The sequence below is a fragment of the Phalaenopsis equestris genome, unplaced genomic scaffold (assembly GCF_001263595.1).
Source record: "Phalaenopsis equestris unplaced genomic scaffold, ASM126359v1 Scaffold000039, whole genome shotgun sequence".
NCBI lineage: Eukaryota > Viridiplantae > Streptophyta > Magnoliopsida > Asparagales > Orchidaceae > Phalaenopsis > Phalaenopsis equestris.
Window position 1 is genome coordinate 88,530 of NW_018164481.1, and position 15,475 is coordinate 104,004.

Here is a 15,475-nt window from a genome sequence, read left to right on the forward strand (position 1 = left end):
ATAAAATAACTGAACACTGAATTAAAATGATTTAGCTTGGGCTGGCACAACCAGCCAGATTGCTTTGCCCTTGCACATGATCAAAGTATGGTGCTTTAGTTTGGATATATTAAAAAAAATTAAATATTATCTAAAAATATTAGTTGCGTTTTTAGTATTGGAGTTAATTTATTATTTATCATTCATGCGTGATTACAAAAAGTGTTAGTAAAAAAAAAGAATATTTTTGCTTCTATTTTTTATTAAAATCAACTCTTATTTAATATTTTTAAGAAGAAAATCTTATTTAATATTTCTTAGTAAATAATATCAAGACAAAACTTTTCATTGTTTGATTTTCAATATATATATATATATATATATTCGTAGTGATAATAAAAATGCCCAAATTCAATACTTCAAAATAAAGGAAATCAAAGGGGAATTGAATCAGCTCATTAATGACTCTCGGAGGTTAAGAATCTTGATCTTATCTGCCTAAGATTGTTAGGGCTTAAAATAGAAAAAGCCAAAGCAATAAGAAATAAATTAGAGTCTTCAACAAGTTTGATGGATTAACTTATTTTACTCCTTTATTTATAAGAAATATCAACTTCAATAATAGATTTATACAGATTCATGGTCAAAGTAGGTGAGTTATTATAAGATAAATAATATAATTAAATCTTATTCTTATTAGCCTATCCCTCCCTACTGATTTTATTTGCTTAATGTCATAACCTCTTACCAATCCATTATTGCTCTATTGCTTCATTGATGAAGATGCCGTAAGATGACATGCACACCAACTTGGCAAGATTAATTGGGTGAGATGGAGCCATCTATAAATGGAGGATTGCGACAAGTACCCCGACACACCTAAAAATTACCTACTTTTTTATATACATTTTATGCTCATTTTTTATGATATTGTACTTTAAAGAAAGATATTTTGCATGATTTTGGTTCCAGATACAAGAGTTGGAGTTTTGGAAAAAATAGAGAAAAAATGGTGCAATTTGCATTCAAATTGAGCAAAGAATAAAATTCCGACCTGACGTATTTTCATGTCTTTCTATGCTCATTCTCCTTTAAATTTATTACATATTTTTAAATAAAATTATACTTTAAAAAAATGTTATTTTCATGTTTATCTTATAGGTATAATACTTGGAGCAGTTTGGAGCTCAAACGGGGCAAAATGTAGCGAAACAAAGTGAAACGGGTGTGTTGCCACCAAGGTGGCTTCTAGGCACCAAAAACGACGCCAAGGTGCTAGTTTTGCCCAGAAAATGGTAGGCATAAGAAACAATATGGACAGGTTCTAGCCAACCCAAGGAATTTTTAAGCACCTTTTGACACTTGAGAAGGCACATTTTGGCATTTCAAACTCTTGGAACTTCCAAGAAGGTCCAGAGGTCATAGATATGATAGGAGATGTAGAGATTGGTGAGGGATTTTGAGAGATATTTGAAAGGAATTGTATGAACTTTATGTGAATCAGCAAGAGACATTGTTGGAGGGATTTTCATCTTTCTTTCAGAGGAAAAAGTTAAGTATTGTGTTCTTCATTATCTTATAATTGTTGTAAAAATTTTTCTACTGAATTTTCTTTGATTTAAATGAAGTTTTATGTTGTATTTTCTTTATTCTTAGTGAGTAGTTTTCCTTACTCTTTCTCTTTGTGATGAGATTTAATTATATGTGGGATTATAATGGTTTGAAGATTTATTTTATTCCAAAATTGCGATGGTATTTTCAGCAGTTCTTAAGTTACTTACAAACTAATCACTTATAATGTTAAAATCTGTTGCAAAACATAATGACCCGGGAGGGCAATGATTTCACTCAATTACTGAGTACCACACTAAACCTTTTATGGAGGGGATGCCGCGTCCAAGTGGGAGTGCAAATAAATAGGGAGATAAATTTTGATGAGCGTATAATAGAGGATTCTAGAGTGACAAGTTAGAACCTTTACAAATTGGTCTTAGTTCAGAACCTGAGTCCTTGGATGGTCCTATAAAGAGGACACAGTGAGTAATCTAGAAGTGAGAAGCTAGAATCTACTCAGCACAACCATATAATTAGGAAGTTAACTTTATATTATCCAATTTTCTTTATAAAATTGGGAGAGGGTAAAGAATATGTATGCTCCTATTTGTCACAAAAGTGCATTTTGACCTTTAACATTTGATTCCAACGCTGATTATAATCTCTTCGTAAGGGAAAAGAAACTTTAATTATATAAGAACTTTCTAAAATTTACCCAGTCTCATTCAATTTGGTTTTTATTTAATTTAATTCACTTTAATTTAAGAGTAAATCAGTGAATTTAGGAAAAACAAACTGTTCAAAAATCACAAACTGAGGCCTAATAGTAGTATACTAGAAATAGCTTAGGGCTTTCTCACCTTACCTCCCTGTGGGATCAATACTAGTGTTTTTAAAGAAAGTTCTATATTACTTAAAATGATACATATACTTGCGTAGAACCCCTGATGTGTGAAATATAAATCAATTCTAAATTCTATATCATATCCATTTGGCACAATAGTTGCCTAAAGAAATCGGTTCAAGTTTTTGGCCAAGAGACTAAATATCCGCGTAATTGCGGGTTGGGTCACACTCTGCTCTGCCAAGAGAGCAATTTTTCATAATTATTGTGTTTAGGGAGAAAGTGGCTACCTCTAAAACATCATCATGAGCTCATGGAGTGAGTTGATTCACAATTAAGAAATTCTATTTCATGCCATTATGGGGATCATGGGTATGAAAACAATGTTGCAAAAAAATAAAAATACATTGGATAAAGCTACATCATTGAACTTTATCTATGATGGATCTTTATTCTTCACCTTATTTTCTTAAACCTTTGGTACCACCAACCTAAGAAAGTTAACCTTCAGATTGTCAGAGAGATCATGGATATTTGGCTCACCTACAATTAGAAAAATTGTTAACAATTACAAAGTAATCCTAAAAATATAAATTCACAAGAAAACCTTAAGGTATGTAATTTACTATATAAGTTTTTCACAATGAAATCATGGGAGATGTACAAGTTAACATGTAATGCCTAACCCATAAGTTGATGATAGGTGTTGTGCTCATAAAATCTAAAGTAGGAATGCCCACCTTATCTTTTGGTAAGGGATCAAATACTATATAAATATCTGATAAAAAATTGGAAAAATGATGGTCATATGGGCATTTGTTTTTCTCCATAGTATTATTGATGAAATTTATCAGGGACTAACATTGACAGATAATCGATGGGTAACCTATAGGCAAGCCGTCAATTACTAATTTATTAAAAACTCATAGGTTGACCTCATTAAATGTGTCAGTTATTATTTATATATCAAACCGACAATGAAAGGCTCTCAATTATGCTTTTTCTTGTGTGCGAAAGCTTTGAGCCGACCGATGCTATAGCGCTCAATTAAATCTTCTCCAACCTCAATCATTTTTTTACTTTTCATAAAATTTTATAATGTATAAGTGTTGTGATTTTTGTGAAATTTAGTTATATATCAGTTATTTTAAGCTCAATTAATTGAATTGAGCTAGGTCATTGTGATTTTTGAGCTAGAATGAATTTAAGTTGCTCAATTTGAGATAGGCCATTTCCATTCTCGCAGATATCAAGCTGAACCCAATTTAAATTGAAATTGGATTGTTTAAATCCCTGTTTAGGATTAAATATGTGAGTGCTGCAGTTAGATATATTAATAACTAAGAATTTTGTGGTATGTATGTAAGCCACTTAATTGTTAGGTTTATATGAAAATATGCAGGTTCATGTGTTTATGTAAAAAACTTATATAAGAATTTAGTGGTAAGAAATCTAATGCCTTCTTGTACACAAGACAAACCAATGAAGTTCTTTTTTTTGATATATATGCAAATTTTCATATTTATGAGTTTTTGTGCTTCATTATCAAATAATATATGAATCAATTAATACCTCTAAGAAATAATTGCATAAGATGTGTACTATACTTAATAAATTATTTTATTAAGAATATAGGTTACCTATAGATATTTGATTTGTAAGATCCTAAATGTAAAATAGACAACAGTCGAGCAAAAAAGGACTAACTGAGGGGTTGTTGAATGGTGTTGAGTCATTTGTGCAATCGATATTTTAGCTTCTGACATATGTATCTGAGAGTAAATTTTGATGCCCATGTTCTAAACAAGAATCAAGCATACTCAATGCTAGATAAAATCATGTATGATTTATACTGTAGAGGTTTTTAACTAAATTATTAATTTTGGACTTCACATGATGTGGTTGAACATCACATTTATACTGAAGTTGGCCTCTCAATTAGCTTTGCTCCTTTAATGACCTATGATCCTCCAATTGAGTATGACTTAAGCTGATTTGTGAAGTGATTTTTAAAAGAACAAGAACTGGTTATTTGAGTAAAATAGAGGAAAAGCCACCAAATAGAGAAACCAACATATTTATAAACTACTAAATATGACCTAAAAACCAATGTAGGAATGATGCATTTCCCATTACTATATGGCTCTTAGAATATAAAAAATAAAATAGAGTTTAACATACCTTGGGAAAACTTTAATAGGATTGCAAGATTTCTTAAAGAGATAAATTCATAAGAAAATTTAATGCCACAAGATTATACAGAATAAAAAGCTGATCTCAAAGTTAAATTTAAAATCAAGGAAGATGGATTGTTGTGTCAAATGAAGTATCTTATTCTATATGGTTGATAAAATAGATACTCAGTGTAGATTTTGTAAGGCTCATAGATTCAAACCTCGAAATAGAAAAGTGATAGATAAAAAAAAGTTCTATCAAAACACCATTTTTTGGCTAATCATTCCGCTTCTTTAAAAACTATTTGTTCTATGTATAATGCTCCGTATATGAGATGATATTATAACAGTCTAGTAGAAATCATTTCATTGACTCATATATTTTCTGGAGAAACATGAAAATATTTTGATCATACTTATCCTGAATTTACTTACGAAGTCACATAATGTTAGGTGTGGCTTCGTGCTGATGGGTCCACACCATATAATCAAACCACCTCACCCTATTCATATTAGATTGTTATTGTCACTTAACATAATCTTTCACTTTAGATGTGCATGACTACTCTCTTCATGTTCTGATATTAATAATTTCAACTCTTAATAGTCAAAAATGAGGAATTGATGTATATTTGTAGCCACTAAAAGATGAAATAAAATATCCCTAGGAAACATGTGTTGTCACTTATGATGTTTCTATGATACAAAACTTTCAAATGAATGTAGCTTTAATGTAAGCAATATGTGATTTTCTAATGTATGGAGTGTTGTCGAGATGCGGCCCTATGTAAAAATTAGCATGCTAATACTGCATTGATTCATCAAAAGCATTTACTCTTCAATATAGTAAAAAAATTCATGGTTTCACTTTTATCATATATTTTTACCTATTGATCATCCTTTTAGGTGAAATAGAAATACCTTCATTCAAAAGAGATTTATGAAATCATAGTCACCACCAAGATTACTTAAGGATGAATTATTCTATATTAGTAGTACAATTCCAAAAATTATTGATTTTCATGAGTTATCTATTAATATCTCCTTAATTTTGGAGTTAATCATAATTGGATAAAATAGGCTACTTTCTTGGATGTGTCTTACTAGAAGAAAAAATTAATTGGCTTATCTTGATATAATGCACATGGAGAATTGTTTTTCTGAAATATTTTCAACATTACAATAGATTTTAAGGGTAACAAAGGATAATGTTAATGCTAAACTAGACTTGAAGGAGTTTTATGGAAGAAAGGAGTTCTATTCTTAAACTACTAACGGTAAAATTATTGAGCTTAAAATAAAATATTATCTTAATTTGGTTCAACGAAGAATAATTTGTGGGTGGTTATAATCATTATAACTTCTGAGTGGTTATGTTTAAAATTTGATTCATTGTGTTGACCTGGGAGTAGGAAAGATATTTGGATTGAAAAAGTAACAAATGCCATATTTTATTGCAATGTTTGTTGCCAACTGCATTTAGTTATTTTTCATATAAAATATTTAATTCATTAAATAAAATTAGTGCACTCCTCAAGAATTATTTTGTAACTCATTTAAAACTTGATACATTAAAGCAGCTAGAAGAAGGCATTCCAATAATATTGTGTAAGCTCAAAAAAATATTTTCACTTTATTTTTTTGACTTGATGGAGCATTTGCCCATGCATATATCATATGAGGCTATAGTTGGTGCTTTAATATAATATCACTCTATGTATGTATTTGAAAGGTAATAACATATATTAGAAAACTATTTAGTTACAAGTATTGATAAATTATGCTAAATTATTATTTTATTATAAAATTTTAAGTAAAGAATTGGGAAGAATAAAGCCTGACAAGAAGTCTTAATATATGAAACATATGTATTACAAAAGAATACTATTTTTTGCTCTAATTGCTTTGATCAACGATAACCCGCCGATGTTGTAGTAGTTGTGTTGCCTTCCTCTATAATTTTTAATTTCAGCAGTTTAATAAAGCATCAGAGAGATGCACATCTCAATGACTAGGAGCATCGAGCAATGATTCTTTATGTTCTTGTCAATTATGATGAAGTTTAACCTAATCTTAAGTAAGACATGTTATTATTAGTATTTTTTCAACTCTGTAATTTGAATGCAATATTTACTTGATTTATAAGTTTTTCAAAGTGTGTGAGAATTATTTGTAAATACATTGAATTTAAATGAGCTGAGTAAAATATGTGATAAGATTGAAGAAGACTTTCTCAAATGGTTTAAAGTGCATAAAAATTATACCCATCTCACATATTTATTGTTATGTATATTGAGGTAAATAATAAAAACATGATTCTGTACGAACTTCATAGGTTCACAATTGGAATAGTAGAGTTACAAATCTAGGCTTGATAGAACTTAATTTAGGTCATATGCACATTGCGAAAGTGTGGCTAATTTATGATGTGAATGACTATATATTCATATAGGATCCTAGTTCGAAGGAAAAAAAAAAGAACTGATATATTTGTGTTTTGTGTTAAATAAAATAATAATTGATATGATGAAATAAATTATTACAAGATTCTTGAAGTAGTTCAACTATAATACAATAACTTTATTGAGAGTAGTGACATCATGTTCATCCAAGATTCATTAATCATTTTCTTAGTCGTGGAATAAGAGTAAATAAGTTATATATTATCGCTAAAGTCAAAATAAACATAAAATATGTTAAATTTGATTCTTTCATTATAGCAAAACAAGCGATGGAGGTATACTATGTTAGACATGCATATAGAGCAATATATAAATTAGATTGGGCAATAGTTATCAAGTGTAAACCAAGAGATACTATTGAGAATAAAAATTGTATTGAACTAGCTCATCAAGAAATAGAAATATCATATTTTGCATCCTAATTAATTCTATCCAGGAATAGATAACTTTAGAGAATATTAGTGGCACACATGAAGAAATTACTCAAAATAAGTATGACTACGATGATGGTTAAGATGAAAAAGTTATAGGTTTGTCCTCTAGTCACGCATTTGATGATGTAGAATAAGATGTGTATGTTTTTTAACTTCTTTTATTAATTATTTTATCTTTTGATTATTACTTTTCCTTATGTTTAATATTTAGACTTTTGTTTACTATTCTTACTTCTTTTTTCAATAGTGACAGTTTTTAGATTACTTTATAATTTGATCATACTTCTATTTATTACTCTCACTTCAATTTTTCGTAGTTATAGTTTGTAGATTGCACTTTATAATTTGATCACACTTCTATTGATTATTCTTACTTCTAATTTTAGTAGTGGTAGTTTGTAAAGTTCACTTTATCTTTATCATATTTTTGTTTACTATTATTAATTTTTATATATTTTTTTGTTATGTGCAATCATCAATTCATTTTTTCTTGATGTGGATGGCTTTGGGCGGTGGTGATGATGATCTCCCTCCTCGCCGAGATTTAATCCAAAGATTTGGGAAGAAGAAGAGTGTAGCTCTATGTCATATCACCGGACAGAGGAAAACTACAATATCTGTGACTACCATGATCTCTACTCCCTCCAAACAGGCCTTTACCTCTTACCATACCACCACTAATGCCTACATTCCATGCATGTGTGGGTCCCTGTACTTGTACAAATCTAGGTGATTTAGGTTGGGAACTCAAAATGCATATTCAATCTAGAGCTCGCTGGTATACATAAAGAATATAGATTTCAGGAAAATACAATTTTATTACAATTTTTTGTTATAAACCTAATAATTTATTTTTTTCATCTTATAGATAAAGTTTGATGTTCTGGGACTTTTCATGAAAGGAGAAAACGATTGATGTATGAGATATGTGATTTCAATAGTGAGATAAACCTTAAATGTTAATCTTAAGTTATATAACTTTATCAATCTAACATATGAATATTTTTCATGCATATGCAGTTCTCTTAATGGTCCAAAGCATCATGCACATATCAGAAGTAGCCTTAAGTCTAGAGGTCTCCTGTTTGTGTGAAATTTTCATAGAGATACACAAGTTGTGTTAACACTATTTTGTGCCTTCTATAGAAGGACATCTACAAACAACGTGGTTATATCAAGAAAAGCCAAAAGGCAAAATAAAACTGACATTTGAATTTTGGGGGTATGGTCACTTCCAAACACATTAGAGGAGAAAACCCACATACTCAGTATAGAAGGAGAATGATAAGAGTTATTTTATGTATTGAATTTAAGTGGATATTAATTATTTAACAAAAAATTTCTCTTCTTAATAGACATTGTAGCTTGGAAGAGAGCCCATCACCATCGTGCTATAGCTTGTGCACATCAACATCAGTCAGACCACCGATGGGTATAGATCACATATAACACATGTAGTGAAAAAGTAACATTTATATCATTACAAATATTTTGAAATTTAATTTTACCTTTACCTTTGTTATATTTTTGTAGGAGTACAAAGGACTGAAGGAGGCTTAGAAGGAGTTCGTGTCCCTGGTAATGATTTTGATTTGTTGAATAATGAATTTTGGAAAGAATTCAATGAGGGCAAGAAAGAAGGAAGGGTTTATGGCTTGAGCTCACAAGGACATGCTAATGATTTACACCATTCAATTTTTGCGCATAGCTCTACATCTATGCAATGCAATGAACTTTGCAGATAGGTCTCATCTTTCACTAAAGATATGGAGGCTCGAATTTCAACTCAATTCACTCAGATCGAGGTTAGAATGAAGATGGAATCGGAGGAGGTGTGACGTGAGGCACGTTAGAGAGAGTAGTAGCCATTGGATTTGGATGAGGAGGAGGAGGAAGATGAGGAGATTGATGATGAATTTTTTAAGTTAGCATTTCATTTATTTTTCTAAGACATTTATGTACTTGTTATGTATTAGTTATGTACTAATTATTTCAATTTTAGCTATTTAATACATTATGATTGCATTTATTTTTAATTTGTGATTGCTTGTATGGATAAGTAAATTAGATTTGGGTGATGTAAATTTCATGTGTTTTTGGGATACAATTGTACGTGCATAAATTCTAATAAAATAAAGAAGTTTTTTTTAGCTAATTGTTTAATAGCCAATTGATGGCCTTACAGCGGACTATCAATATCCTTATACCAATGAGCAATAGCTCGTTGAGTCTTAAATTGATGGCCAACCAATAACTCTCCATTAGTTTATTGATAGGTATGAACTGACAGGTACATCGCCGTTAGACTATATATCAATGGGTAGATGCCAGTAAAAAAATTGTCAAAAAAATTGCCCATTAGAAAACTATCATAAATTGTCTTTCTGCCAAGAGAAATGCAACAACTAAGTGCCCATCAGAAAGCTATCATAAAATTTAATAACTTATGGCTAAATCAATATTTCTTACAACTATAGGCTACCAAAAAGAGCATAAGTTTTGTAGTGAAAGGATAGGAATTATTAGAACTATCCAACCATTCATTGATATTGTAAGCACATACTTCCCATTCCACTCACCATCCTTGTGCTCTAATATTAAAATTCAAATATAAAACACGAAGAATTGAATGCAATTGAATTTGAAGGCCCTCATCATTAGGAGATGTTTGAAGAAATTGATGTTCAAAATGATATTCTTAATTCCTCATACAAGAAATCATGGAATATTCTAAATAAATTTGGCATGATTTGAGAAGCGAAAAGTCCATAAGTTCAATTCGTTGGCAACTTCTTAGCATAATGGTAGTTATAGGTCAAATTTGAATTTCCAAGTGAAAGCTCAACTTATTTTCGGAGGACTTTGTGAACTTGAGCCTTTTTGGGTACCACACCTTAAAATTTTTGGCGTTGATAGTGGACTCATTCTACTAACAACCATATGAAAATCTTAGTTTATGTCTACTTGCCCTTTTAGAATGCTTTGAAACGTTTCTTCTAGGAAGCTTCCATGACTCAAAGTGTGTTATAAGTGCAAGTGAAAAAAGTCATGAGGTGAAAATGAAAAGAATAATAAATCATTAAATATTGAGGAGGATATTTATAGAGAAAGATTATATAGTTTTTCAAGAAAATATCACATCCACCATAAATGATTTATTTTAACTGATATTATTTGAATGGAAAAATTAATGAGTGTGAACAAAAGGAGAATAATTAAAAAAATTGAGTCAATAACTATACAAATTACATGACAGTTAATATAGCTAGTCTGAAATAAAATATTCATATAAGAAGTGGGATGATAGAATTATAAATCAAGATTACATTTACATAAAGGTGAATCCACCTATAGTGATCAATGTAAAGAAGAAACTTAATAATTTGATATAATACACATCAATGTTGACGTCTCTATTTTGACAAAAGGTGGCAAAATGAATGCTCCTCCAACAATAAATTGACTAGATTTTGAAGACTTCGTAAACTTGCTAGTGGCCATGGATTTTCCCTTTAAATCTTAGACTTTTCAAAAAATAGAGGCGATGAACTCAGAGGCGGAGGATCCCATCTATTCTTGTAGGAGGGGATGTTTCTCTTTTCCTTCTTTAATGCTTACACTAGCGTCACTGATCATTCCATAGGAATGTGTGTGTATTTTATCATAAAGACCAATGATGCCTTTAGCTTAACAAATTTGATAGTCAAACTCTCTAGAAAAAAAAGGTGGCAAAGATCCATGAGATCTAGGTATCATTCAAGAAGAAGCATCATGAGTTTTCTAAACTTACTTTTGAGGTTGAGTAGGTTAAAGTAACTCGGCTTCCACACATGCATTTAGCCCAAACATTAAGATGGTCTCCACAATAATTTTAACAAGTTGATAGCCTTCATTTCCCTTAGGCTACCTCACTAAATCCATCCCTATTATTTTAATTGAAATAAAAGGAAAATAAAATTCTCTAACCAAAATTTTATCAAAGGAAACCTCAACAAGTTGTTGCCATATATCCCAAGGCAAAGTTAAAGACAAAACCTATGAAATTTGTAATCTTTAATTTTGGTAGTTGAATTAAAACTTGAATTAAATTTAGATGCAACATATGCCTACTTAAAATGATCATTATAGGACTTGTCAAAGTAACCCTTTTATGTAACAGAAATTGAATAGTCTTACTTTCTATGTTAAATCATCGCTACTAGTCTCCCCATCAAATTGTCTATGGTATCAAATCATTTCATCCAAAAAAATAAATATGTAAATAAATGAAGTTAATTTCTTACAAAAAATTTTTTAATTTGCTCGCATAATCTTCTTTTATCTATTTTTGGTAAAATAAGGTTTTCTAAGTCGTGGCCATTAGAGACAAACATCCCAAATTATCGTTGGAGCAATCAATAAAGGGTTATCAAGGAATATTATTCCAAGTGGTACTTATTAAAATCAACTTCAAGATTTGTCACTGCCCTACTCAGGTCACCTTTAACATATCTCCTTGTCCTTTTTTTTTTTAATACAGTGAGTTGACCACTACTTGACATCTTATATATGCATGGAGGTGTTTGTGCATAGCACTTCAGTGCAACTAATAATTGGTGGTATTCATAATCTTCAGTTATGGTGACTCAACTATTGCTCACGAGCAATAAAATATCTTGCAAACAAACAAGGCATGAAGAAAGAAGCTACTATGAGGTGAAGAACCAATCTATGTTTATAGATATTCATGATCACTAGCATACTGAGAAGTCACATTAATATTGATTTTGAAGTATTAAATGGGAGTATTATTTTTGGATTATGACAGAAAGGAACTTGACCAATTCAAATGAACACCTAATTGGCCCACAAAATAACTTGCCCAATTGAAAAAACCACATGTTAAACCTAAAAAGGAACTCACTTGGCTTAAAGGAATAATTTGCCTAGCCAGGAAATAACTCACCCAACTCAAAGCGACCACTCCAAAGAGCACACACCCAAGAGATCACTCACCTTTCTCAAAAAAGGCACTAACTTGGTTTATGAAAGAACTCACTTAACTCAAAGAATGTCGTACTTGTCAGGGTTTAAACACAGTAGATTAAAAGATGAATATATTAGAAATCTATTGATGTTGAAAGTAATTAATCACTCTATTATTTTCAAAAATGTCGTGTTTGGATAAATTCCAAAAGCTAAATATAAAAGGCAATTTGTTGAATGGTTTTAATAGCTAGAGTTTATATAAATATTTCAATTATGAATATTTTAAAATTGTGTAGATCATGCATAGTAATATTCATCCATAATTAGGCATATTTTCATCATTAATTTATAATGCAACATATCATTTTTTTTAGTGTCAGAGAGTCTTCATTTTCCCTTGGACTACTTACTCTTCCTATTCTTCATAATCTCTTCTCATTTTTGTTGTTAGCTTCTAATTGTTCAGAAATCAGAAGAAAACATATACACAAAAGATAAGTTTGTGTGTATGATTTATGCATTTATAATAATCTATACAAAATGCATCAATAAAATGAATATAAAAAATTTTGATTAAATGATTGCGAAGCTGAAGAAGCAAAACAAAATGACATAGATAGAAATTAATATATATATATATATATATATATATATATGTATTAGACATGTAAATACATAGGAATTGAGTGACATTTAAAAACATAAATGAAAAATAGAAATGAATAAATCCAACATCAAATTGGATAAGACCACTAATCTTTGTTGGCTAACTATATGTCATTCATTATCATGTAATCATTTAACCTAAAAAACCGGCTAGATAATGTTAATTCTTCCCCCTTTTTATCAATCTTAAGAACGTAATCATCCCTTAATTACCTCCTAATTAGCTTAATCCCACTTCAGATCTGACATACAAAACAACTTATAAACACAAAACTACTTAGTTAAAACCAACAATTAATATTAATCAAAGCATTATAGCAGTACTTAAGCTTTCAAATCATGATTAAAAAGAGATTAATTATGATTAAGAAGATAATTAACCTCTATTTCGGTGAAGTAGAGAGAGAGAGAGAAAGAGATAGAGAGAGAAACCTGGAGCTGGTGAAATCATAAAGCTTTCCTGTGCTGGAAAAGATGATTAGCCCAATCTCTGCATCACAAAGCACAGCCAGCTCTCTTGCCTTCTTCAGCAGCCCATTCCTCCTCTTGGAGAACGTCACCTGCCTATTTGTTATGTTGTCAATCCTCCTTATCTCTATCTTCCCCCTCCCCATCTTCTCTCTCTTCCCCCTTTCTCTCTCTATCTCTTCTTCTTCCTCCTCTTATCTCTCTACTGGTTTTAGCCTGATAAAGGGAGGAGGGGTGCTGCTTTCCCCATACGACGAGGTCATTACCATATAATTGTTCATTAATCAATGTGGAGTGCAAAAAGTATATTTATAATACAGATATGGAAGTTCGGTACCTTATGACAATTAAGTAATTTACTAATTGAAGCCAGTTCATTTTGTCTCATTATTGGGCCTCAATAAAATTTTTATTTCAGTGTAATATTTTTCATTTTTATTTTATATTTTAAAAATTAAAATATAAATTTTCATGAAATGTGTATTTTCATGCAGATGTTTTTGATATCGAGGCGGTATAAGTGTAAATATTAAAGTTTGGGCGGGGTGGGTGTAATTTCTATGCATTTATGTATCTAGCACATAAGCTTCATACTTATATTTGAATTTTTAATGTGTAAGAAAAGTATCACTATCATTATTTACAAAAAAAAAAATGAAATATAATTTTTTATGTATAGATTTATGACACCAAAGTGTTATAAGTGTAAGCTTTGGGAGTTGGATATGTAATATATGTAAGAATTGTGTAATATGTGTAAAATTATCTTTTTTATTCAAGAGCTTAATTTATTGATGAGTTTAATTTTGGTAAAAGAAGTTTATTTCCATGGTTTTAATTCAATTGTAGGTAAAGGGTAAATTAGGTGGGAGTAGGAAGTTGGTAGAACTTTTTGCCTTGATTTTAATTTAATTTAATTTAATTTAATTTAATTTAATTAATTTTTGCTTGTTATTATCAATGAAATTTTTTTTTAAAAAAAATTATTTATTCTAGTTTACCACATTTGAAGAGCAACATAAAACATTGTATATGATCAACAATGGACTTAAATGCTTAAATAATTCTAATTAATTTTTTCTTGGCATGGTTTCTATTTAAATTTTTCTTGGCAAGGTTTGAAAAATACTTGAATTTCATCTCAACTTTAATAAAAAAAAGGGAAAAAAATTATGCTCAGATCATCTACACCTCTAATTTTGGATAAATAAAAAAATTTAGTAATTTTTAAGTTGAAGTTACATTCTTCACCTCTAATTAAAGATTAATAATTATATAATTTCATGTTTTTATCCCCTATTGTTTTAAACCATGATTAGTATTTTTTTTTTCTTTTTTTAAGTGAGAAAAGGCCATCGAGTAAGGCTGTAAACAAGCTAAGCTTAAATGGGTTTAGTCTTAGCTTGTGTTCGGCTCATTTGAAATTTATTTTGTTTGAAATTAGCTCATGTTCGAAATTGCTTGTGAATCGTGTGTTCATGCTTGATTTGATTTACATATTCTTGTTATTGTTCTTGCTTGGCTCGAAATTGACTTGCGTAAACTAATTGGAAATATAGATGTAGGGCGATAGATTCAAACCTCCACCATTTCTATGCAACAAAAAGGGCAAAACTACATGACCACACAAATTGTTGTGATTTAAACTTAGAAATAAATTTATATAAAATATTATTTTATAAATTATATAATATATTATTTTATAAATAATATGTATAATCTTTTTTTTATTTTTGAGCTAAAATGAGCCTAACATTATTGAATAATGAGTTGTTCGTGTTAGGCACATTTATAACTTAACCTTAAAAAATTTGTTCTTATTCAACTCATTTGACAAACAATTAGAACACGAGCTACTTAACAAGCTGAGCATGAGCCATTTGAAAAAAATCAGCTTTTTTGATAACCCTAACACCAAAAACCTTT

General features: G+C 29.9%; 1 protein-coding gene across 2 annotated transcripts in view; it reads right to left on the reverse strand.

Annotated features, from left to right (window-relative positions):
- The window catches only part of LOC110019037 (MADS-box transcription factor 23-like), a 76,926-nt gene extending 63,117 nt beyond the window's left edge, over positions 1 to 13,809 (reverse strand). For both annotated transcript variants that reach the window (XM_020716559.1, XM_020716558.1), the window contains exon 1: positions 13,514 to 13,809. In XM_020716559.1, the coding sequence (XP_020572218.1) occupies positions 13,514 to 13,695 (182 nt within the window). In that variant the 5' untranslated portion in view covers positions 13,696 to 13,809. The remainder of the gene's footprint in view (positions 1 to 13,513) is intronic.
- Positions 13,810 to 15,475: the final 1,666 nt, after the last annotated feature.